The sequence below is a fragment of the Cydia pomonella genome, chromosome 1 (assembly GCF_033807575.1).
Source record: "Cydia pomonella isolate Wapato2018A chromosome 1, ilCydPomo1, whole genome shotgun sequence".
Lineage (NCBI taxonomy): Eukaryota > Metazoa > Arthropoda > Insecta > Lepidoptera > Tortricidae > Cydia > Cydia pomonella.
The window spans coordinates 26,230,509-26,258,278 of record NC_084703.1 but is presented as its reverse complement, the minus strand read 5'-3'; the positions used below and the strand labels follow the sequence as shown (position 1 = coordinate 26,258,278).

The 27,770-nt window shown below is 36.2% G+C and overlaps 1 protein-coding gene across 5 annotated transcripts in view; it reads left to right on the top strand.

The window, feature by feature from the left end:
• The first annotated feature begins 464 nt into the window (after positions 1-464).
• The window catches only part of LOC133518855 (inactive ubiquitin carboxyl-terminal hydrolase MINDY-4B), a 42,600-nt gene continuing 15,294 nt past the window's right edge, over positions 465-27,770 (top strand). Inside the window, exons 1-4 of one of the 5 annotated variants that reach the window (XM_061852620.1) lie at positions 465-594; positions 706-760; positions 13,538-13,626; positions 14,662-14,891. In XM_061852620.1, coding sequence (XP_061708604.1) covers positions 718-760; positions 13,538-13,626; positions 14,662-14,891 — 362 coding nt within the window. In that variant the 5' untranslated portion in view covers positions 465-594; positions 706-717. Of the gene's footprint in view, positions 761-1,553; positions 2,030-13,537; positions 13,627-14,661; positions 14,892-27,770 lie in introns of those variants that run through there. The other 4 variants (XM_061852611.1, XM_061852637.1, XM_061852602.1 and 1 more) reach the window with 4 other exon arrangements.

Here is a 27,770-nt window from a genome sequence, read left to right as displayed (position 1 = left end):
TCAAATTTGGCCTGGTAGCCACGAGATCGTACCGTGCCTATCCCCTAAAAAAGGGTTAATCGAAGTTACACGAAAGCACATAAAAGTCTCGTTCGTTATATATTCTTGAATGTATTCTTTTTATATATGGCAGTTATCTAGATATACACTTACCTATTTAACATTAATAATATCGAATTAATTGTAATTAACCATTCGATTATAAACTAATACAATAACTTAATATCATTGAAATATCTTAAAAATTATATCTATCAATTTATTTATTTTAAATATATTGTATTATAAAACTAAATATTATATTAACCTTTAATTCAGTTTACCTAAGTATATATTATACAGACGGACTAAATCTGTTATTACTTTTTATTCTATTTTTGTAGTCTAGCGAACTCACTGGTATTATGTATTCACTCTAATGTAACACCAGTAAATTCAGTGTTATTACACCTTCAAATGCAAGCATTTTGAACCAAACACCTACGCTAGTGTGACGTGCAGTTAGGTTGCACATTTATGTGCGGTGAGAAATCGTTTTAGTCTATGAAGTATATACCTAAAGATCGCTGCATTGATCGTTAGTAAAAGAATTTTGTAAGTGAATTATTAATAATAATTATTGTGATTATTTCTTATTTGAATAATCTATCAAATGTGTTTAGTGGTATTAAAAGGCAGAAACTCGGAAAAATAAGTTTATTTCAGTAACTTAGAAGTATGCTTCCGGGAAAACGACACACTTCCGCCGTACTTAATGAAGGTAAATGAAAGCGCATGAAATATAGCAACTATTCACTATTCAGCAACGTTGTTTATGTGCATTATATCCACTCATCGGTAAGTCAAAACAGCCCTATATTATTAGCATTGTTGTCTGTTATATAAATTATCAAACTAGTTTAAATTGGAGTTCAAAATAAATTGTGAATAATGAAATGAAACCAATTTACCTTGTTTTATAATGTCATACTTTTTATGGACCATGGACAACCACAATCTTATCAACGGTTTATTTAAGTAAAGCGTGAATTAATATTAATTTCTAGTTATAATTATTAATATTTCATTAAAAATGTTAGGTTACACATAGGTCAGATGGAAAAAAACATATTTGTTTACATTATTTGGCATTTTTATTGAACTCCACTCCAGTTTTGTACCTCAAACTAAATGAAAACTAAATTCAATTCGTTGTAGACGATTTATTTATTATAAAATATTATTGGACGACCAGTCTGGCATAGGGGGTAGTGACCCTGCCCATGAAGCCGACGGTCCTGGGTTCGAATACCGATAAAGGTTTTTATTCGTGTGATGAGCATGGATATTTGTTCTAGAGTCTTGGATGTTTTCTATGTATTTAAGTAGCTTATATTATATTTATCGTTGTCTGAGTACTACAATACTAGCTTTCTTGAGATTGCTGTAGAGGTTAGTCAATTTGTGTAAGAATGTCCAATATTTATTTATTTCTTTATGTATTTATTATAGGGTGAACATGTTTACTACAGTTATATTATTCAAATAATGGTACATACATATAAATGTAGTAACTACATTAAAATAAACGCCGAGTGGGTCGGAAATCGTGAACCATATACCTATGATTTTATTGAAGGCAACTTCAAAATCGAATCTAAGTAATAGATGTATGCCCTTGACACTTATAGCGAGAGCGTGCAGCACGAAGGCAATTACTTGTAATGCAGTTCACATTTCACACTTCGACGCAGTTAGAAATCACTTCCCCACAGATACACCCGAACTGTAGAAATAACCCTGCGTTGCTTCACCAAAAATAATCCGTGTTTCTGGTTTCGCGATAAACAACGTAACGATTTACTCTTTAAATTATTTGCCCGTATAATAGACGTACCAAAGTTCCTCGAACATTTCAACATATTTTAAGATTCAACTTCAACCTAAAATTACTATATTGACATATAAAAGAAAACTACGAAGACCAGTCAAAGTTTGGATAAAATGATACGAAAGAGTGCTCTGGGTACATCACAGGAAGAGTGTTTTGGTATTTGTTTATTCAATCTACTCTACTTATCTTTATATGAATCCTATATTACTAAGCTATATTATTTTATTATTATGGTAACCCATTGGATTTGTATTAGAATTTGTTTTTGTTGTGTTAAATAGGTAACATCCATCCCATCCATATATCAGTAGGAATTAGATTTTCAGAATAAAAATCATCTTTAAAACCATACATTCACGTGATGGTTGAATATTTTATTATAAAATATATTATTAGGTACAATAAAATTATTCTCCAGCCGTTGAGTGACAGTTGCATTTTTTGATACCGTGACAAAAGAATAAACTAATGATAAAAGTATCAGTGGGTACGTATTTTAATAATAAAAACAAGCGTATTAATTTCCTAACTAGAGAATAACGTACACTATGTATGTACATTTTACTAACAAGTGACTAAAGATAAGTAAATCGTCGGACTGTCCCTAACATTGAATAAAGACAATCACTAAACTTTATCTTCATATTTTATATTTGGTATTGTGAGGGATATTTCAATGCTAGTTATGGCCAAGATTATTTTTAACTAATGCAAATAGTTATTCATTTTGTATTTTCTACTAAATCTATTTTAGTAAAGAGTTAGAAATTGTTTAGACAGAACGGCAATTTTTGTTACAATTAAATTAATTTCGTGTTGAAATCTATGAAAATCGAACTTAAATTTACCTGGGACTAATTATTCGGTTTCTTCTGCTATTTCCAACGTATAATTGTTTAAAAAAGAAGCATGTCGGACCATGTAGAGCGCTAGTGTTGCGCGGTCAATTCCAATGTAAGTTTAAGAGGATATATCAGCTGAACCCCTTCTCAGATTTGGGATTTTAAGGTAAATTTGTCCTCCGCGTTAATGGGAACGGTTCCTTAAATTAGTGTGATAATGACTACTGTAGCTTAGGTGAAAAACCCTGCATGAAATTCTCAGAATACGAGGTTTCGTTCTCGACATTTTCCTCCTCAAAAACTTAACCAATCGTAACGAAACTCTGGGAACGGAATGAGAAAAATAATCTGTGTCTGACCTCTTACATTTTTGCGTTTATTGTTGCCGATTTTGTATGCTAGGTGTTTGTTAACAGAGTATTTATTTGGCCGTTTTTGAGTGATTCTCAAATAAAGTTACAAGTTAAAGTTAGTAAAGCGTTTTGGTCCCTAGTGAAAGCGGTCGAAGGAAATTTCTGCCGCCCATTACTGCCTCCCCTAGTAAAACCTGACGGAACGCTGTGCTAGCCATAAAGCCTATACAGTCAAAGAAAAGGCTGACTTGTTCGCTTCTCTTTTCGCTAAGAATTCACGTCTTGACTCAGCCGGTAAACTTCCACCCGTGCTTCCTGAAATGAATATTTTCATGAGGGATGTTCATATACATCAAAAGGAAGTCCTCAAAATACTGCGAACGTTAGATGTGAATAAAGCCAGCGGTCCCGACGTAATCCCTGCTATTGTCTTGCGAATCTGTGCAGCCGAGTTGTCCCTAATCTTAACACGCCTATACCGCCTGTCGCTCGAAACCGGCGTAGTACCCTCGTGTTGGAAGCTTGCAAACGTGCAACCCGTGCCCAAAAAATGTAGTCGTTCAGACCCAGCCAATTACCGACCAATCTCGGTTACCTCCATACTCTGCAAGATTATGGAGCGTGTACTGAATAAGCGGCTCCTATCACACCTAGAGGATAATGATTTACTCAGCGACTCTCAGTATGGCTTCCGCGGGGGTCGTTCGACTGGAGATCATCTGGTGCATGCTACTCATCTTTGGAGCGAGGCAAGTGAGAGGTACGGTGAAGCCTCTAAAGAGTCTCTAAAGCATTCGACCGGGTCTGGCACGCAAGTTTGGTAAGCAAGCTTCCAGCATATGGGATACCAGCCGGCCTGTGCAACTCGATTGAGAATTTCCTGAGCGAACGTTCCATCCGGGTGGTGTTATGGCTACACATCTGACCAATGGGCTATTAATGCCGGTGTTCCTCAGGGCTCTGTTCTGTCCGCGACCTTATTTCTGCTGCAGATCAACGACATGCTAGTCCCAGATACTTATGTATGCCGATGACAGCACTGTCGTAGACAGATATCTCTCCAATGCTCGGGCCAAAAAAGAGGAGGTCCAATCTTATCGACAGGCTATGGTAGACCGTCTGAATTTGACACTTAAGGTAGTATTCGATTGGGGCGACGCAAACCTGGTCAAATTCAACGCTACCAAAACACAGGCATGTCTGTTCTCTGCGAAACAGAGTCCTTTCGACCTGACTCCGACTTTCCGGGATGTATCCGTATCGATATCCAACCATCTTCAGCTACTTGGTACAAGTATCTCATCTAAGCATCTGCAGCTAGACGATTAGGCGTCCTTTCTAAGGTCAAGCAGTACTTCACACCGGGGCAGCTTTACATAGCTCAAGTCCGGTCGTGTATGGAGTATTGCAGTCACCTTTGGGATGGATCCGCCAAGTATCAGCTAGCCACCTTATATTCTATAGACAAACGCGCTAGGAAGCTTAGTGGGGATGCGAGATTGGTAGAGGCTAGACTGCAGAGCCTAGAATACCGTAGAAAGGTAGCTCGTTTGTCGGTATTCTACAGGATACATTTCGGGGAGTGTGCGATGGGATTACATAATATTATCCCCCCAACTCCGTTCTGCCACCGTGGGACTAGACGCGGACTTGCGTTTCACCCTTACGTCGTTACTTTACCACTGATTCGCACTAAACGCTACGCATCCAGCTTTATCATTGCACAGGCCGGCTGGTATCCCATATACTGGAAGCTTGCTCACCAAACTTGCGTGCCAGACCCGGTCGAATGCTTTAGAGACATCGAGAGATACCGCAAGGGCTTCACCGTACCTCTCAATTGCCTCGCTCCAAAGATGAGTAGCATGCACCAGAAGATCTCCAGTCGAACGACCCCCGCGGAAGCCATACTGAGAGTCGCTGAGTAAATCGTTATCCTCTAGGTGCGATAGGCGCTTATTCAGTATACCATTGAATTAAAATAAATATATCAGGAGAAATCGTAAATTAAAGTTTCATTACGAGCCATAACTTGTGTGAAATGTTAAAGACGCTATCCGCAGTTAGTTCTAATTTTTACCACCTTATGCGCTGGGATCGCTTTACTTACCCCCCACCATGCACTTCGCACGGTCCCAATAAATAATGATCGGACACCGGTAGCATTTTATGTCATTTTGACGTCCAACGTAATGACTAATATGGATAAGCCTATGTTCACTGAATTTAATTTGTTATAGTAAATTATCATAATTTTTTCCATGCTTTATATTGTCAATCGATTCCTTTTAACATTGAAGATTCATTTATGTAAAGAGAACGAGCGTTCGACACCAACAGATGTGAGAGGTGCAGAATTATAAACCGATATTTCGTTGTTATCATTTACGCTTCTAACAAATTCATAATCTGGTATTCTTTCCATTACCGATTCCATTTTGTTACTTAATGAATTCGAAAATGTCATCATTATACACAGCCTTACCTCATCTAGTAACTGAAATGATTTTCGGATAGATAAACCAAGCATTTCTAATATTGTTATATTTCTTGTTATTATTTCAAAATTTTCCTTGATGTATATAAAAAAAAATAAGTTATCATCTTGCATCAGTTGTTGGCGGCTTTACGTATTGATAATGCCTCATTCTCATTACTATTAAACCTATTTATCACAGACTTAATTTGGTCAAAAAATGATGCACAGTAGAAGGATGCTTCTAGCCATGTGCCCCACCTTGTAATCACGGGTTTTGGCGGTAAGGGCATGCCGGAATATAATTGTCTTAGTATCTTTTCTCTTCTGGGGCACTTTAAAAACACTTTTTTTTACGTTAGATATTAAGTTGTCAACATCCGAATATTCTGAGCGTATATGCTCTGCAACACGGTGTAACGTATGAGTGAGACATGTGAAGTGTTTTAGCTAAGGGAATATCTTTTTTACCAGTTTTAATAAAGGCTGGTAAAGCCTTTAACATATATCACAGTATAATACAGTAGATAAACATCAAACAAAGTTACATCGCGCGGTTTGTATGTGTGCGTGACGTGTAAGTACGCGCGCGGCCCGCGTTACATGGAAACGGCGGGGCTTGAATATGCTTGAATCAGACCGGGCTGCGCCGCCGCCGTGTTCAGAGCGTTGTCACTCGAAACGACAAATATGTCATCAGTGTCGCGGTCACGGCAGTACTGCAGTGTGTATGGCTGTTTATAAAACAATATTTAAATTGTAAGATAGGTAGGTCTCTCAATTTATGAGGAAATGAATGAGATCGAGCTTATATTACCCTGGCCTTGTTTTCCTAAACAATATTTTTTTAAATTTTATGTAAGGATGCGGATCTATTTTACACTAAAGAATAATAACTAATAGTTCTGTACAACAAATAGACGAGAAATATTTTAATGTAGCTAATTTGTAAGTGTTGTGTAAAATGTTTTGCCCATAAATATGTTATTTTCGATTAAATATATATGAACTTTTGTTTATTATACAACTATATACACGTATATAAGTTTATAAAGTACATATCACCATTTGTACAAAGTCGTCATAATTTTAGTGTGCTGCTGGTCTATATGGAGTTCTTAGTAAAGTGACCCGCAGCATGCGCCGCCGACAACAAAAAAAATTGAACTGTTTATTTATTTTTAATTTTAATTTTATGTATTACAAATACTTAGCTTAATCTATATTTTTACTTTAGATTATTAGCTAAGACGAATCGTATGCAAGTGTATAGAGCATTAATTCAATGAAATAGGTACGCAAGTATAATAATTCGTTTGTGTACTGATGTGGTACCTATCGACTATTACTAGCATATTACTTAATATCAACTACATATAGTTTAATAACACCTAATATTCAAAATAAATATAAGTACCTAATTGTTACCCGACAAATTTGTGCGACAACCCTGTGCGTTCAAGGTCAGCAGGCATTGCGCGCTCCTAAAGGGCCGGAGATTGGTTACTGTATTATACTGCGCATATATGCTGCACTATCACCCCATAATTCTTTAAAAGTGTTGATAACTTTGAAACAGTTTTGGCATTTGTTACTTCAATCACCTTGCATCGTTATAGGTAAATAGGAAAGTTAACACTATGGTGTAGAGGCTACACTAATAAATTCACTATGAATCTTCCTAAAAAGTCAGTACTTTCGTCCAATGACACCCACAAATTAGTATCAGATTTTTTCTTCGATATCCTTTATTGTTCTTTTGTAGTATCTTTCTTAATATTTTTTGCTCGAAATACTCTCACGTGGCAAGCAGTAAGGTGCACACTGCACATATATTTGGCGAAAAACTGTTTGAATGCATCACTTTTCAGTTGATCCCACGGAATATTACATATAATATAAAAATGTAATAAATGAAAATTAAATTGTCCTTGATCTATTTTTCGACGTTTTCCGACAAGATGTGTCTTTGATTTAAGGAGTTTTTGAATATTTGATTTGCGTTTAGCAAACAAATTTATTTCACATTTTGTACATAATATTAAACCTTTCGTTTGTCGTATTTAAGATCCGGTTGATCTTGTAAAGATTTACGAATGGTAATTTCCTTAGGCATATTTTACGTTACACCACACAATATAGCGAAATATACCAAATGAAATCAACAATTCCAAAACCAGAGGAATACTAAATATTAGAATTTTGTCCAATTTTGCACCATCATAAACCAAAAAATCGTTTTTAAAATCTTGTGGTATTTGAAATAGAAATAGAAATAGAAATAGAAATATATTTATTGCAAGAACATAGTATTTTGATACAATTGGTGGTCTTAGAATAAAAAGTCCTTATGTTCTACCCTATGTAAGGCATGCAATATAAAGCAATTAAATAATACAATCATGGAAAAATTTACAAAATTTCAATAGGTCAACATAATAATAAAATAATTTATTTATTGATTTTCGTCGGACATGAATTCTTGAATTGAATAGTAACACTTTAATAATAACCATTTACAGAGGGCATTTTTAAATAGCCGCGGTTCAGTTTCCAATATGTGTTTTGGTAATTTATTATAAATTTGAATGACCATTGAGTATACATTATTTTTAAACACATTTTTTCTTGCTCTAGGTAAGAATATTTGGTTTCTACGTCTGGTCGATCTAGGAAAAAATTTACTATTTGTGTCAAAATATTCAAGGTGCTCTCTCACAAATAAAGATGCCTGTAATATGTACATGCATGGCAGTGGAAGAACTTTTGTAGATTTGAATAATGGTCTGCAAGGCTCTTGAAAATGGACATTGCAAACGGCACGCACACATTTTTTCTGAGCCAGGAATGCTTTATGAACATCTACAGAGTTGCCCCAGATCAATAATCCATAGCTCAAGATGGATGAGACATATCCGTGGTAGGCTGTTAAGGCCACAGCTTTAGAGGAAATTCTGCTAAGTCGTCTTAGAGCAAATACGAACTTGTCGAGCCTATCACATACATTGGCGACATGACATTTCCAGCTGCAAAATTTATCTATGTGAATCCCTAGAAACCTGGTGCATTCTACTTCTTCCACACTCTCAGTTTCGTAATGTATGTCCAAATCGATGTCTGCGCTTCTATATGTTCTAAATTGCATTATACATGTTTTATTAATATTTATTTTTAAATTATTATTGTTGAGCCAATGAATTACATTAACTAACGTGTCATTTATATCTTTATTGAAGTTATCTAAATTATCAGACTTTATTATCAAAGTAGTGTCGTCTGCAAACATTATGCAATTATGTTGTACTTGGTTAGGCAGATCGTTAATATATAGAAGGAATAATAATGGGCCAAGTATACTCCCTTGTGGCACTCCGCATAGATTAAATTTATATTGTGATCTTACAGACACTAGCTCATTGTTAATAATCTGCTGTATTTCTGTACATTGTTCTCTTTCAGAGAGGTAACTTTGTATCCAGTTCAGCGCGTTTCCTCTTATGCCACACCTTTCCAGCTTGTTCAATAATACCGAATGAGTTACAAAATCGAACGCCTTGCTGAGATCCAGGAAGACAGCTGCTACAGGAGTATCACCATTTATTGATTCCGTTACTATTTTTACAAGATTAAAGCATGCTAGCGTAGTCGAACTTCCTTTACGGAAGCCATATTGTTGATTATTCAAAATTGAACAAGAAGTGAGAAAGTTCAACAGACGTTCGTGCATGGCTTTTTCTAGGATTTTAGAAATCACGGGAATAATAGTAATAGGCCTATAGTTATCCATAGAGGTTTTGGTATTCTTTTTGAATATGGGTTTGACTATTGAACGTTTTAGATTGATGGGAAATTTACCTTGTTCAAAGGACAAATTTACAATGTGTGTGAGCGGAAAAGCGATCTCTTCTGCACAGTGTTTTAATATTTTAGTTGCTATGTTGTCTATGCCTACTGCATTACTATCGTTTAAGGACAATATAATCTTGTATATATCATGTATATCGTAAGGTTTAAGGAAGATAGTTTTTTCATTTATCGGATATTTTAAATACGACTGGTCCTGCAACACTCTATGTGTAACAGGTACGCTCGTAATATTTATAAAAAAGTTATTAAATGCTTCCGCTATATCTGTAGGATTTGTGTACTTCATTTGGCCGTTCTCAATACATTTAATGAAATCAGGTTCTTTGAAGGTATGACCATTAATAATTTGCCAAGTTGCCTTTGATTTACTTTTAGCATTATTAATTAATCTACTGTTGTGCAATTGGTGTGCTTTATGAATACACTTCCGGAGTAATTTTGTGTAATTATCGTATTTACGCTTGTTCAGATGTTTGTTCCCAGGTTCTTGCAGGTATTTAAGGTACAGTTTTCTCTTACTAAAACAAGAACGTCGTATACCACGGGTTAGCCATCTGTTATTGTTATGCGTATTATAGACTTTTCGCCTAACGAGCGGGAAGCACAGGTCGTTAAATAAAACTAACATTTCATGGAGGTTCTGGAAGGCTGCGTCAGTATCAGTTTCATTAAAGACTTGTGCAAACGATAAGGAAGACATACAGCTTTTAAATTTAGCCAAGTTTTCAGAGCAATAATCTCTTCTTATAGCATAGTAGAATCTTCGTTGATCGGTGGTGGCTGATTTTATTGTTATAATTTGCGCTGTCTCGTGGTCAGAAAGGGCTAGTGGAAGGACATTTGGTATAACTTTTTTTACATTACTAGCTATGTGATCAATACACGACTTCCCTCTAGTTGGGGTTTTTATATGCATATGTATATTGTAGTTATTTAGCAGGCTTACCAACTCTAGAGTATGTTTTTCCTTTTTCAACGTGTTAAAATTCCAGTCTCCACTAAATATAATCTTATACTTTTTCTTTTTTTTGTACGTCCTTAACGTTTTCAGCAGTCGCTTTAGCGATCGGTACCGTGCTCGATACATTGAACTCTTGCAAGAAGGAAACTCTGGGAGTAAAATGTTATTGTCGCTGTACTGAGGTGACTAAAATTCACTTTCAAAAATTTGATGAACTGGAATCATAGATTTACACACCTTTTCCTTGCAAGCATCCATAAATTTATCTTTCAGCCGTTTTTTAACTTCAGATGTATCGGAAAAACACGCATGAACTCCTGTACGCAGAATTTCATTATTCGCACTCAGAGTGACGGATGCACTGCATTCTGCCGTTTTATAACATCGCCAGTTTGTGCTTCCAGATTTATTTTTGACGCTAAAATAATATTTGTTCGAGCCAATTATTAAAACTCTTTTTCCTCTTTCGCCAGTCACAAAAGATAATTCTCCGTTTTCATCCATTTTCTGCAACCTTTACTGAACTACACAGAAACATGCACCTTCGTATGATATCTAAATGACATGGCATTAACGTAACACTCGAGATAAATAATTAAATATAGACCGTAAGTGCCGGCCAGTATGTCGAATTAATAGAGAAAAGAGCAAAGAGATTAGATGTTTTAATATTATTGCTTGAAAACCATAACTTCATAAATTCATAGCGTTTACGTATTGTAGAGAACAACATTAAAAAATTTTAATAAAGATTATTTGTCATTCTAATTAATAATGGCAAAGAAGCACACGGGCCATCTGTAAATAAATATAAATAAATATTATAGGGTATTCTTACACAAATTGACTGAGCCCCACGGTAAGCTTATAAAGGCTTGTGATGTGAGTACTTAGACAACGATCTAAATAAGCGGTTATATAAAATATTTTTTAATAAAATAGGAAATTAGTTGAAATGTGAATAGGAATCTGTAGACATGAAAGTCTGTAGTTTTAGGAATGTGTAGACATGGACATCTGTATAATAAAGAATGTGTTGATATGAAAATCTGTAGAATTGGGAATATGTAGACATAGAAATCTGTAGAGTTAGAATTATGTACACATAGAATTCTGTAAAATTGGGAATCAGTACACTTAGGAATGTGTAGAAATAGAAATCTGTAGACATGGAATTCTGTAAAAGAAATCTGTAGAACTGGGAACAATTCTAATAAATAAGGCATGAACGTAGACCAGCAGAACAGAATATATTGACAACTTCAGAATGACAAACATGTTTCTTTTGCTATACAGCCTACATTACACTCCTCCACAATAGTTAATAATAACACATCAAACTAAAAGAGACTTCCTTAATGAGTACATTTACATAACAATAGCTAAAGATCTAACCTAGTAATTCCTTTAAGGCGACATTGCCTAAAAGGACGAGCGTGAGGCGGTGACGGTGTGTTCGGTAAAGAAGCATTTGGCGATGTTGGTGCGCTAGGTAAAGCATCTTGAAAAATAGGCGACCCTGGTGGTGCCTTAGAGGGAGAACAACTCGGTTGAGGCGCATGCTCCGGGAACACTACCACGTCTGACGTCGATCCCGTTGACCGCCCGACTGAGTCCGTCCGGGTCTCCTCATTGGATACATTAAGTTTACGAACTCCTTCGTTGCCAGGATTTGTACGGATATCCGGTTCCAAAGTTTCTGGCAAGGAAAACACAAGAGATTGTCTACCTGATCGCCGCTTCAATTGATCGATATGTCTATGTACCACTGATCTATGTACCGCTATTCCGAATATCCTCGTCGCCAGTGTAAAATCGGAATATAGAAGATTATAAATAAGGCACGAACGTAGACCAGCAGAACAGAATATATTGACAACTTCAGAATGACAAACATGTTTCTTTTGCTATACAGCCTACATTACATAATCCTAGACATTAAACACGCGTGCCTTTTCATTATGCTATCCGACTGAGAAAAAAGTAACTGAATGCTAATAATTTCCTTCTTAATACGAGCCTTATTAATTTAGTCGAGTAATACATTTTTTTTAACCAACTATTAGGTTTCAAATGTTAGTTCAAAGAGGCTTTATCACACCAAATATAATTTATAGATTAAATTATCTCGTAAATTACATCAATGAATAAACATAACATTTTATTGATTTGACCTTCATCCGTCGAATAGAAATACGAAAATATTAGCTTTTTTACTTTTTTTTTACTGGCTGTTTGTGTGTTGGAACCGTGCGTAAAAAAATAACGCGCCAGCCATTTTCCGTATTTATCATAAAATTGGAATAGTTTTGCATGTTTTTAGTTTATATATATATTGACGAAAGTAGTAATACTAATAGAGGCAAGAGCCGAGAACGATAGCCTTTTACAAAATCGCGTGAAAAATTATTGGCGGCATATGAAACTTTTATTCAATGGAAAATCAGCAAATACGCCCAGTCTTTCTTAGAAAACGTGTTGGTAGCTTATTTCAATAAACTGGCGAATAAGTGCCTACAAGTCCGCACGCTTTGGTGCAATTATTCGATGTTAAAACTGTAAGCCACCATTTTGAAAATTGTATTTTTACTGTTTTGACAAAAAAATCTAATTTATAAGTTTTGTTTTTTTCTCGCCAGTGTGTTGAAAAACATCCTATGAAACGTGTGTGCATTGGGATGGAACCCACATCGGCTTTCTTATTGCGCGCCTCAATATCGCCTCGTGTGTAATGACCAACTTAGCACACTTGTATCATAATGTACTATTATAATCATTCGTAACAACGAGTAAACTCCCTTCATGCGTCGGAGCTGACACACACACACTCTTTATTGTGAACGCTATATTAGACTTTTGTTGTGGATGATGCTGCTGGTTCTTACTACTTGACTGTATCGCCGTAACTAATTGTAGTACCCAATTTCCTAGAATTTCTGAGATATTTCCTCCTGACTACAGCGCCGGAATGAAAAAATAATAAACTTAACGAACAAAGTATCAATTAAATTAGCGTCAATAATAAAAATACGTATTTAGAACTATTTATTTTTTAGTCTAAATAAAAAAGTATTATTTCATTTAAGTTTAAGTTCAACAGCATGCAAGAAATAATTGCTTGCATGTTGCTTAACGTGTTAATGTATACACAGTAATCTATTTCAGAACGGGTGTTGTATCCGCGAAACAAGTTATCGCCTGGCACGAAACCTTGCGTCGTTGGAGGAAATCCGATAACTGAGGAGCTGGCAGTTGTAAGATAAAATATTAATATTTCTAATTTAATATTCATATTCTTTACTTGTATTGATCATACATTGTCATAGATATGTAATTTACATTATCTCTTTAAATATTTATTCTTCAAAATCATCACTTAAAAGTATATGGAACTTATATTATATGGAACATTGGTCTTATTAATGTAAAGTATTTATTCAACGTCACAATATATACAAATTAAATTACTAATGTATATTAAAAAAACATATATTATGTAACTTCTAAAACTAATTAAATAAAAAAATACAATCATTAAAATACTTAAGGACTAACAAATAAACTTAACTATAAATAAAACTAAACCTAAACTAACTTCTAAAAACTAGTCAAACAACCCACCCCGCGTCGCTCCCAACGCAAAGGTGCCCATCACGCTTGCAGCGTTTCCGCGTTGAACCGCTATGGGCAACCTTTGCGCTAGGAACGACCCGGAGCGGGGGTCGAGACCCCTTTCCTGCAAGCGCCGCCCCAGTTCCCCAAGAAAAGAATTCGCCTCCGCGCACCAGCACCCTGACGTCTCCACGGCAAGGGGAACAAACAAGTAGCTTGCCAGCCCCGAGTACTACACACGATTTACACTATTATTAACAATAGGTTCTTATGTCAGAAATACATAAAATTAAAATCATTGTAAACATTGAGAAAGTAAATAAGTAATTAAATTGACGATAAAATAACTAGTGTCCGACCGTAACATGTTTTCTTGCCGAAATTAAAATTGAAGGTTCGGTTTTGTTTCGAGTTTCGGCCGAAATTGAAACCGAAACTTTTGTTGGACCGTTACCCATGAAAAAGTAAATACCTTTAATTCGCATATGTGGTACAAAATAAAACAAGTTTAGTAAAAAAAAACATAAAATAAAATGTACCTAAGATTTAATTAATATTTTCTTATTTAAATTTATAAAATTTAATTTGAAATCTAAACTTAGAAAACAATAAGTTTTCACATCGTAGCCACTCATAATAGAAAATTTCTGGTATAAATAGTATTATAAATATTACAGGAACTTCGCGTAACAACTTTTGGCACGGCATCATGCCCACCGCGAGTAGAATGGGTCAGGTCGCCCATTGTAATGAGAGCACCCGACCAGCCTTTAGCGTACGGCCTGGCAGCTCCTCGCAATGGTACCAGATCACTGCTTGCTGGCCTCCAAGCTCATGTCATCAAGTGGCTCCTCTTTGATTCTCGACCTTTGACTAAGGATAACAAATCTGCCGAACCTCCAGAAACGTGAGTATTTTGTCTCAGACATATTAGAAAATTTCCGCACAGTTCCCTTTCTACCTTTTACCTACATTTCCAATACGAATTTATCAACACGTGAATACTGGGACAAAACATCGTCTTATGTATTCTTTTAAAATATTTATTTTCATTAATTAATGGTTCAGTTACATGTCAATTTGCTTATGCTTACATTACGAGTACATGTATGTCTATTCTTTATCAAAAACAATATCTCATTTTGATAATAACAAAACTGAACAAATAAAATTTTCATAAGACAAAATATATATATATATATACATTTCAGTCTGCTAATGCTGACTAGCATATATATTTTTTCATACGTTTTAAAAATTTCTCTGAATTAAGTTGTACAAGAATTGAGATATTAAAAATCATAGCTTGAAAACCTAAAGCGTGACTAGAATGCCGATACATTGCCAAGGGACAGGTGCTGGGCGTCCTATTCACCAAGTAGTGAGCGCACCCTGTACCTAGTTGTTTTCGGGAACGAATACACTGAGCGCCGAGCTGTCATATATGTTTAGTGTGAGTCCATATTTTTTTGCTCATGGAAATTATTGAAGAATATATCGCTGTTCCAGCCATATAGGTACTTACTATTTTGTGTAGTGGTAGTGGTTACAAAGTAATTAAAGAGAAAAACGAGCCAAAAGGATGGTGTATGATATCCGGTATGATATGCAGTAGACAAAGGTAATATTTATGAATTATATTCACTCATATTCCTATCATATTTTTACTTGGTTTTGTTATTTATGAAATTATATTTATTTCCAGGTTTAATGGCACGAATAAATTATTAGATTTACTAATAGTCTTCTGAAAACTTTTGTCGTATGTCTTTTAAAGATTTCAACTTCCTAATAACTAAATAATATAGAACCATTAATTGCAAAAAAAGATACGAAGTTGAGGAAAGCTATTCCGGTCAATGAACCCATAACTCTTCAATTATTGGCAACAGGAGATAGCTATAGAATAGTGTGTGTGTCACTTCAACCTAATTCTACCATAGTTTCACAAGTTTTTTTTTAAATAGTTACATTAAATTAGAACAATAAAAGTCCTGTTCAAATTTAAACATTTAAATATTATATTTACGAGTAAATCATGGTAATTGAACCACCATTCTTATTTTTGTACTAACACCGGTACTGATATTGGCTACTTGACTGTTTTTTGTAAATAATGTCAAACGATCTTGATTATCCTGAGGATCAAATCTCTATATAGGACTCATGGCATTTAAGCAACACAAAGATCAGAAATGAGAGTTAAAATCTGACGCTCGCACTCGACGATTGAAAATTGAAACGCCTCTAACAAAATGATAAGGTGATGTGACGTCACATCATATAAGTCTGTCCTAAATGTATGGAAGATATAGGAAATTGCCATTTTGACCCTGAAATATTACGTTTATGTGTATAGTTGTCATACAATTTATTTTTCAATAAAATGTAAGGCATCGAATGGTACCATTGGTATTGATAAGGTTATGTGACGTCACATCATCATTATATTATAAGTCTGTCCTAAATGTATGGAAGATCAAGGAAATTGCCATGTTGACCCTAGACCAGCGGTTGAACAAAAATGGGTTTCGATAATATTAAAGTTTTTTCTTTTTTGATATGTCACTGGGATTATGTTAAATAATACTTTGGTAAAAAGTTAGAAATTTTAAGGTTGAGCTTTCGGTTATATTTAAATATTTAATTTTTTGCTAATAACTAAGTAAATATAGAATTAAAGTTACAGCAAACTTTATCATATCGAATAACACTTCAATTTATGTACAATTTTCAGTTTTTAGAAATCTGGAACAGCTGCTTTCTGGTGAACGTAAAAACACGAGTTATTTTGTAAATATAGAATTAGAGTAGCTGATATTGCAAAATTACGATATTATCGATCAACTTAGTATTCTAGTAAAAAGTTAGACATGTAGACAATGTGCTTGTCTAGATATTGATTTCAGGTTAAGCAGTATAGCCAATATTGAATTAAAGTTTGTAGAGTTAATAATAATCGATCATCAACAATGATCTCAGTTACTAAACAAAAATTTAGAAATATAAAATCACGGCGACACTCATTACTGATATGTATGCATTCCTTGCTTATATAAATACGTTACGTTTCAAACGCGCGGCAAGTTTGCGCGCGCCGCGCGCTGTTGCAAGATGCAGCGAACAACGGTAGTGGGGAGAGGGGTGCCCTTGACTGCCTCTACGGTCCATCAAAAAAATTCCTAAAGCGTGTTTTAAATTAATAGCACTAGAAAATTGTTATTTTATTGTTAGTATACTAATGGAAACTTACCTACCCGTATTAATTACTATACTAGGGATTGCCCGCGGTTTCGTTCACGTAGAATTCGTTATCGCATTATATGAATATTATTTATTTATTTAAACTTTATTGCACAAACAAAAAAAAACACAAATGGCGGACTTAATGCTAAAAGGCATTCTCTACCAGTCAACCATTGGGTCAAATAGAGACATTAAAAAAAACACATTCTCATACAGATGACCACCCTTCCTTATACCATTTTAAAAGCCAGTTGCAGCTTTTCTTTCCCGATTTTTTTCAGATGTTTGGACTTGGTATTTTCCTCGCGATAGTTATTTGTTTTAAGGGGAATGTTGTTGTTAACCGCTAATGCTAATATTGATAACCGATAGTTATGTAGAGATACGTTATAAGGTATATGCACCCTCATGTTATTTATTTCTGATAAGAAATAAATGTAAGACAAAATTCACAGTGATACATTTCAAGTAGGTTGCCTTGTAAGATTGCGTACGGATAGTTTTTTGTTTGTTATTTCATCGTATGATATATCAAATGAAAGCTTATTTGAAAGTTGCTGTATTAAAAAAGTTGGTCCAGTTAATGGTCGCCTAGATTAACCGATTTTTATATAAAATGTAGGCAACCATGGACTGGACCAACTTTTTAAAAAGGCAACCTAGTACAGTTAGTAATATAGTACCTGGGCGACCGAGCTTTGCTCGGTTATAACTATTTATTGTAATATGGTGGTGATAATCTACATAAACTTAAAAAGTAAAATGTGAACTGACAATTATTATTATTTACAATCGATTTTAACCTTACAGCACTTGTCACAGAGTAACGCCATCTATTGCCAATTTAATCTATTAAATTAAACTTGTGTAAAACAATAAAAATTAAAAAATTATATATAAACTTGAACATATAAATAAAAAAAAGTTAGTCACCGGGCGAGATTCGAACCCGTAACACTCGTTTAGCAGTCCGCGTCTTAACCCGCTAGACCAGACGGATAGTGGCCGGCAACACGAAATTAGCGACCATATTCTGCGTCGAAAGAAAAACGCATGAAAACTCGAAAACACGCGTTTCCCAAACATAAGACTAATCTAGATAGATTGTATACCCCCAAAAACCCCCATATACCAAATTTCAGCGAAATCGTTAGAGAAATGTATATATATATATATATATATATAATATATATATATATATATATATACAAGAATTGCTCGTTTAAAGGTATAAGATAAAATAACTTTTCTTTTGATATATCATGTGACGTTTTCGTTTACACATTAAAAGCACGGTGTAAAAAGTAACAGTGGGCCGACGCCTTTGATGTTTGCGTAAATGCCGACACCGTTCAAGGTCTCCGTACCTACCTAGGGTTATCACAGACTTACACAACTGCCCAAAAGAGGATGGAAATGTTTTTAGTTTTCATGTTGTATGATGTATGTGTACTAATTTTACAAATGACGTCCATTTTGGAAATAAAGATGGCGGATGTCACTTTTTTGAAAAAGTCGTCATGGGTGTTGTTTTCTGGGTTTTTAGGGGTGTAGATTTCAAAAATGGCATCTATTTTGAAAATAAATATGGCGGACGCTACTTTTTGAAATGGGTGTCGATGTGTGTAGCAGTGATATCAACCACCTTTAATTCTAAAATGGTCTCTATTTTTGAAATCTGCACCACCAAGAACCGCCAAAATGGACGTCATTTTCGTAATCGGAATCCCGAGGAACCTCGGATATGACACCCATATCGACTTTTAAGAAAAAATAATTTCCGCCATCTTGGATTTCAAAATGAACGTCATTTTCGTAATCGAACCCCGAGGAACCTAGGAGATGACACCCATATCGATTTTTAAGAAAAATTAATGTCCGCCATCTTGGATTTCAAAATGGATGTCAGTTTCGTCATCGGAACCCCGAGGAACCTTGGTGATGATACCCATATCGATTTTTAAGAAAAAATAATGTCCGCCATCTTGGATTGCAAAATGGACGTCATTTTCGTAATCGGAACCTCGAAGAACCTCGGAGATGACACCCATACCGATTATTAAGAAAAATGAATGTCCGCCATCTTGGGTTCCATAATGGATGTCATTTTCGTAATCGGCACCCTGAGGACTTTCAAAAATAATGAAAAAACAAAACAGAAGCAAGAATCAATTTCTTGCTTTTTAAAGTCTTAAACTACTCATAAATTCTTAAAATAAGTTATGAAACATGTCCGCCATTTTGAATTTAAAAATTTATATCATAATTATGATATATTTTTGTTTACATTGAGACAAATAATTAGCACATGTCGTATGCAATATTTTAATTGTGTGTTTTTTTTTTATATTTTTATACTACGTCGGTGGCAAACAAGCGTACGGCCTGCCTGATGGTAAGCAGTATCCGTAGCCTATGTACGCCTGCAACTCCAGAGGAGTTACATGCGCGTTGCCGACCCTAACACCCTCCCACCCCTCGTTGAGCTCTGGCAACCTTACTCACCGGCAGGAACACAACACTATGAGTAGGGTCTAGTGTTATTTGGCTGCGATATTCTGTAAGGTGGAGGTACTTCTCCAGTTGGGCTCTGCTCTAGATCTGGAATGACATCCGCTGTGCTGTGCCTTACCACACAGAGCGAGATGACATTCACAATGCCCATACCTCTTATAATGCCTGTGCTCAAAGTGTGATTGCGAACTACCTGCAATAACTATACATAATTAGGCATTAAAACACACGTGTGATCTTTTTAAGAAACTCACTTCGTTCGTTTGTCAAGCCCTAATTTAATGCCGTTTATTATGTAGCAGTAACATAAACTACTAATATATGTTGAAAGTAAGTACTGGCGGCTAACACAATGGTAACAAAAGACAAAAGTTTTGAAAATGTAATTTTCATCATCGTCACTTGGCTGTACATTTGAGGGCCTATCGCGAACCACGTTCCACGTGTTACCTCTCTGTCGCACTTGTAAATTCATACGTAAGTATGACAGGGAGGCAACACGTCGAACGTGGTTCGCGGTAAGCCCTCTGATGCCACCTCCATTAGTCTTTTGTACGTCGGTATAGCCTTCGACTCAATGTGTAATCTACACTTTTTATGGAAACGTAGTTCCTCCTTCCCGTAGAAATATTTAACTTTCCCATCACCAAGAAAGATTATTTGCTCGCAGTTATTACTTATTAGCTGCTCAATTCCTCGTTTTTTCTCTGTTACTAAGTCAGTACAGTAGACATATCAAACATTTTTCACTCATTTTGAAGTCATAATAACTTTTATTCTATAATTAAATTCATGTAATGTCCGCATCTAATTTATGTGCACGATAAACAAACAAATGAATGATTTGAAAGAAAAGACAAACAGCGCTTGCGAAGCTGAGCGGGAGGCGCGGGCGGGGCGAGGTGTCTTTCGCTCACTAGGTCGGCTACGATAGGCTCCCGCGCACCGAGCCGACATGTTGACGGACCAGCGCGGCGTGGTTATGAATTTCGCGCCTTTTTAAGTTGATTTTACTATTACAATGCAAGCTACACACAGATATTTCTTACTTTCCATAAAATGGCTGCATATATTATTTTATAGTAATAGACTTATCTCTACGGACTTTAATTCAATATTAGATCTTACAGGACAAAAAACGCATATTAATTGTAAAGCACATATGCTATTCTTCTAATTTTTTTGCCTTGCCTATTAACTTAAGAATTTAGATATGATATTGTGGATTTTTCAAACTTTAATTCAATATTGACAAAATAATAAGCTAATTTGAGTTTGACAAAGTAGCACGTTGATTTTTTTTCTAAAAATTTGATAGCATAAGCCTCATACATATTATAAAAGACGATGCTTAAATTTTGTACTTTAATTCAATATTCAAAATTCATCAATAAAAATACATAAATACCTTATTTATATCTAACGCTCGTTCTAAATTTTCTTCATATATTACAAATATGCTTAAAAATATGTCCCATACCAGATAAACATCACTTTTCACTCTTTAGAATTATCGAAACTTATAGGGCAAAAATCCGCTATTGAGCTACCCTGAAATATTGCGTTGTCATACAATTTATTTTTCAATAAAATGTAAGGAATCGAATGGTGCCATTTTCTTTTCTATTTTTGAAAGACAAAAAATATTTATTTCGGAGCCTTGTATTTTTTTATGATCTCAATATATTTTTTTAAGAGCCACTTTTTTATAATGGATAGCTCATTTTCTATACATTTAACTAAATTTTGTTATAATATTCAACATGTGTCAAGTACCCAATTTGAACAATAATATCCAGGGGTCGTACAAAAAGTGCGGATGACGTCAAACCACTTATAGGATGATTTCAAATAGTATTTTTGATTTTCATAAACAATTATCACTTATCATTTATCAACCTCTTTATTAAAAGATATCGCCACTTGAAATGAGTAAGTACGTTTTTGACTGACACATTGTCAATCAGATGAACAATAAATTGACTTCGTTATTGTTTAGCTATTGTATCTTCACCATTATATTTAGCTAAAATTTATATTTACTAATGTATAAGAAAACGCTCTAAAATGTCATCTTTACTCGAATATTGTGGCAATCCCACTGACTTGTTCTAACTAATTTCAAATAATTATACCTTATGGTAACAAGTTTCGCGAAATTTATTTTATTCACTACATCACCCTAATACCACCTGTATTATTAATTCCATGGATTTATTTACGATTATTTTGTTACTTCATTAATACTACTTTGTTACTACATGTCACACGGAAGTTTAAATACAAACTCAAACATCACCTGTGTGCAAGATTACGTAATTTTTACGTCATCCGCACTTTTTGTCCGACCCCTGATAATATCATTAATATTATCTTTGTAATTATTAAATTTATGCAATGTTTAAATCGACAAATGCACATAACAAATACTTTTTACTTATACTGGTAATTTTTGAAAAAAATTGCAACATCACTATCTTGAATACATTTATATTGTCTGATTTGCACTTTGCATAGTCTCAATGTGTATGAAGGACATGTGTTGTTGTGAATGTGTACGAGGGACACTTGAATCAATAATGGGATATGCCGTGGCATCGGACTAATGTGCTGCGGAGACGGAGATGATGTAAAGTACGGGCAAGTGCTCAACCAGTTAACACTTCCCAGATTTTGATCTATTTTTTTATTTCAATAAAACACCAACAACAGTATCATTACACTCTTTATTTTATTTATTCAAAAAACAAGTAATCAGTCTTTAATCAAATTTGATTAGTTACCTATTTGGCAACAAGATTTGATTTGGAAGTTAATTAAAAAAAAAACAGTCTTTGGCTACTGGTACATAACATATTTCTGCCTATGGACATCGATAACCTGCCTATGGACAGCACTGTACATAAATCAACAACATTGATTCAACGATATATTTCTTCTAAAACTTTTATTATCAAGATAAATATTATATAATCATTAAGTAGCTAAATAATACGTTTGACATATTCTAATATACTTTTTGCTTCTTAGCATTACAATATTCTCGGTACAACTCTTCAGCAAATTCACCGCAGTGGGACGAGTTTCCACGATCGGCACAGTTATCGGAATCATCATTCAGCACGTAACACTTTTGCGATTCATCAGCAAAATCTATATTGTTTTAGTGAGCTTTTGAAACGCATTATTTATGGTATTTAGTCTTCTAAATACTTTGTGTAAGTAAAGCTTTCTTGCTTTATTTTTACATACAACTTACATTAACGCATGATAACTTATTGTCCTCCAAGATGATTTTTTTTGTGACGCGCGGTACGCCGTAAAAATAACATCTTCGCGTATTACTTTGCGTTAATATATTTCGTAAAACAGATTTGTGATAGATGTGGGCGACGCACCTTTATAGAAAATGTTTACTGTCATTATGATTTTAATATCCAAAAACAAAGAAATAAACATACATAATAAAATAAAACTTACTAACAACTTAAACTAAAGATAAAAAATTTGGCCCAAATCGCCGTCAATGGGCAAGGTGCCTAGAAGGCTGGCCGTATTTCCCCGCTGTATGGCGATACTTATACGCTGAGCGAAATAGTGGCCAGCCCTCTGGTCGCCCGAGGCCTCTATTAGGCGCGCCGACAAATCTTTAAAAAGCCGACGCGCACTTGGCCCCCATGGCCCCAAGGTTTCAACGCCAAACGCCGCAAACATGTAGCTACTTCCTAGTGCAGAATATTTGCGGCGCTTGAGGCTTTCGGCCGAGGATGCCGCAGCGCCAGCGGTAACTTTGGTGCTCGGGACATGGGACGGTGCCAGGGTATCAACGCATGTAGCGTCCCACACTAGCGGCCGACCCATGCTCCAAGGCACCAGTGTCATTCCGTCGGGTCGCTTGCCATCGTCCCTGGCTAGACCGCTGGGCTCAAGTACTGCCGGCACTCTGGCACTAACAAGGGCCCGACGGATAACATCATTGATACTGGCGTGGCGGGGCATTCTTCCAGCGCTTCGGACGCACGAGAGGCCATGGTGGCCTAGGATGTCCACCATGGCGCCGCATTGACAGCGATGTGGTTGGTTAGTTGATGCCCCTAAACGTAAGCTAGCTGCCAGGCGGAAGGTAGTGTCATCCAAAAAAGTGCCAATATTTGGAGAGGGTAATGCCTGCAGCCACAGACCCGACTCCCACTCCGCAGTCGCAAGGAGACGAGCTCGGTCTGTCGAACTAGTTGACGTATCTAAAAGGTTTTTTCCGTACTAGTTGACAGAGAGGCTCGTCCCATTGCTTCTGCGAGCAAGGATTGGCAGGCGGATCCGTGTTGGGGCAGGTTATAGACCAAACGTTCTTGGCCTCGGAGCAGTGTGCGGCCTCCATAGATCCAATGGAAGAATCTAATATTTTCCCTATGAGGCTCTGAGCACCATGCACCGAGGACAAGAACGCAGGTAGAGCAACACAGGAAATTTTGCGGATTCCCAGGCCGCCAAACCTAATAGGTAGGCTAGCCTGGGTCCAAGATCTTTCGTCAAAAGAAATGTTGAAGATAGATGTGAGCGTTTCTATGACTAAAGTATCTAATTTTGAGACCAAATTGGGATATTTCCAGAGATGGGTTCCGCGAAGTATATAAGTAAATTTTGGGACGAAAAGGCAATGCTTAATGATCGAATATGCTGAATGTAGATTAATTTTTGCCAAACGATGTGATGTTGCTTTGAAATTTAGAATTTTCTCATCGATGAAATTTTCAAAGGATTGATCTAGGACGGGACAACCAAGGAGGTGAAGTGAATCATTGTTTAGAATTTTGATATCTGGGGCGAGTTGTTTAAAAAGGTTCATTGTATTTTCCTTATCCGGACAAGAATCGGTAATAAAAAGTTGGCACTTGGAAAAATTAAGTGAGAGGCCAATTTTTTTCATGTCTGTATTAATTTTTTTTAAATCTTCCAGTACGGAAATTACCTCGCCGCCAAGGGTCCCGTCATCCAAATACCATACGTTTAATTTTGAATTTAGTTCCTTAATGATGGGATGTATAGCGAGGCTGAAAATTGCTGGGCCAAGCGGGTCGCCTTGTTGACAACCTGCAGAAGAAGCCAGAACGTTGGTTTTATATAATAATTTGGAAGGAGAACTATAACATTGCCAAAGAAATTTATATACTAAAGGAATTTTGTCTTTTATTTGAGTCAACAAGGCGCCTCTGTCTACGGAATTAAAGGCATTGCAAACATCCACCTTCAGCAGGATCTCTCCAGCCTTATGCTCGAGGAAAGTTCGTACGGCGTGCACGGCGGCTTCACATCCACTTTTGGAGCCGAACCCCAGTTGGACAGGCTGAAGTTCTGGGGTAAGCTTCGAAAGGATGGAGCGGCACGCAATCTTGGCAGCAAGGCGTCGGAGCGTGGTGCCAACTGCAATAGGGCGGATGCCGCCGTCTTTTTTGGTAAGAGCACAAAGGTTTGCTCCATACAGGACGTCCCTGATACCGTCCGGGACCTGACCAGCCAACATGATATTCACCAGGGCTGTCAGGTCCTTTAAGAGTATTTCCCCAGTTTCTCCACAACCGCTGCACAGGAGGTCTTTCAGGTGCTGAGGTGTCAGACCATCCAGACCTCCTGCAGAGCCATTGGGGAAAGACATTACGGCTCCAAAGACATCCTGTGTGGTAGCAATAAGGCTTAGGTCACTAGTTAGTGGGGGATCAGGTAGAGAAAGGTTTGTAGCTGGAAGTGGATGTTTGCTGTGTAGGGCTGTGAGAGTATCAGAGTTAGTTGGGGCTACTGCATCGTCAGAAAACAGCAAGCGAGCGGCACCTTTGATGTCGCCATCGGAAACTTTACTCTCTACTTTTTTAAATAAATTTGATTTGTTGGAATTCCTAACATTATCGAATTTGGGCTGAAACAAAGTATCAGTGCAGCAGTTGTCTTTAACGATTTTTGTTAGTGACTTTGAATTTTCGTTTGAATTTACATGAAGAACTTTAAAGGTGAAAGTAAGTAAATGTTCCCAATTGGGTTTGGAATTATCTGAGAGGACTGTTTTAATTGTGTGGCTGAGGGATTTAGAAACTGATACGCGGGCACCGCGTGGTATCCGTTTTAAAACCGGGCGCGAATTTTTCAGATCACTAAGAATTTGGTGAAATGGTACGTCTAAACTGGTGTGGTCTGGTAACTGTGAAGGCGGCGGAACGTTAGGCTGGGGTAGTACGGGACATGAGGGTTGAGTGTGGCTTCGTTGATGTTTTTTGGCGATATGGATGTTAAGGCCTCGAGGGCCTTTAAAAAAACTTGGTTTGGGGCATTCTGGGCAACGGAGACGGTTTTCTGGCGATGCAGCAGTTTGTATAGGGCAGGAAAGGCTAGCAAGGGGCATCAAGAACACGTTAAGAAAAAATACGACACTTAAAATCAACTTAAAATAAAATACAAAAAATAAACCTAAAGCCTTAAATAAATAGGTAAAGATAATTAAAAAATAAATATGCGATTTTCTTTAGGGGGTGTTGGCACTCTTGAACTCCTAGAGGCGCTTTGGGATGCACACTCTTGTGCGTATTAAGCAGGTAGAATATTTGCCGCTAAATAATAAAATGTTTACTTGTTATACTTTTTATATTGTTTGAATTCTATTGTTTTATTATTGATTTATGTTATTTTTTACATGCTGTCATTGTGCATTCTTCTTCTTGTTTCCAACGAATAAAGTACTATCAATGAACCAGCGCATTTTTATCATTAATAATAGTATTAGTGGGTGAATTCGTTTTATATGATTATCTTCTTCTTCTTCCTCGCGTTGTCGCGGCATTTTGCCACGGCTCAAGGGAGCCTAGGGTCCGCTTGACAACTAATCCCCAGAATTGGCGTGGGCACTAGTTTTTACGAAAGCGGCTGCCATCTGACCTTCCAACCCAGAGGGTATAAACTAGGCCTTATTGGGATTAGTCCGGTTTCCTCACGATGTTTTCCTTCACCGAAAAGCGACTGGTAAATATTAAATGACATTTCGTACATAAGTTCCAAAAAACTCATTGGTACAAGCCGGGGTTTGAACCCACGACCTCCGGATTGAAAGTGGAACGCTCTTACCGCTAGGCCACCAGCGCCTTTTTATATGGTTATATTTAATCTTATTAGTCATTAAATTACCTCGAAGTGAAGATTTAAGTGGATAGTAATAAGTGTTTCGTGAGTGTGAGCCAGGTTATGTTTAATCTACCCACCTAAAATAAAGTTTTGTTATGACATCGAGATGGGGCGTTCAAATGACGACGAAGACGAAGTTTATCGGCAGTTTATGATGGAAGTAGCAGGGATATACGAATAACCCCAAAATTCTGAGCTGCTATGGGATAACAGTGGTATGGGACTGGAAAATACTATTTTTCAAGAAGTGAACCAAGGGAATAGTGTTGCAACATAGCGAGGCCGATCTAGCTCAAAAGAAGAAGATGATAATGGATTTAGGTTGGTGGAAAAAAACGGGAAAAAGATTCAGAGTGTTAGAGATTCATCGCCACAAAAATATGTAAGGTCAGAGAACGAACAAACACCAAACAATGAAATGTAAATACAGTTTATTCAATGATAATCATAAAAATACAACTTTAATATACATGTAAATTAATAAATACTTAACCTACTAGTACAATATTTTACTCAAAAAGAGCTTCGCGAGCTGCTCCTGGAAGACACCTGGTTTTCATTAAAAATAATAATAATAAAAAATGGTGATGCCTGCGTCGTATGATTTCTCCAACCTGGAACAATATGATATGGTATCGTTTTATCATCGCAACACACATGGACTTATTAACTGAATGATGCAAACTTACGAGATCACGGTCAGTTTCAAACTCAAACATGCTCAAGCCTGTACATGAAAATTTAGATAGACGTTATTGCAATTACTTTTTACGGAACCCGCAGGGAAGCACGAGAACCGAAGCTAGGCGTTTCAACGTCAGGCAATTTTTTGTTTGTAAGTTGTTGAATGCTACAGTACTTC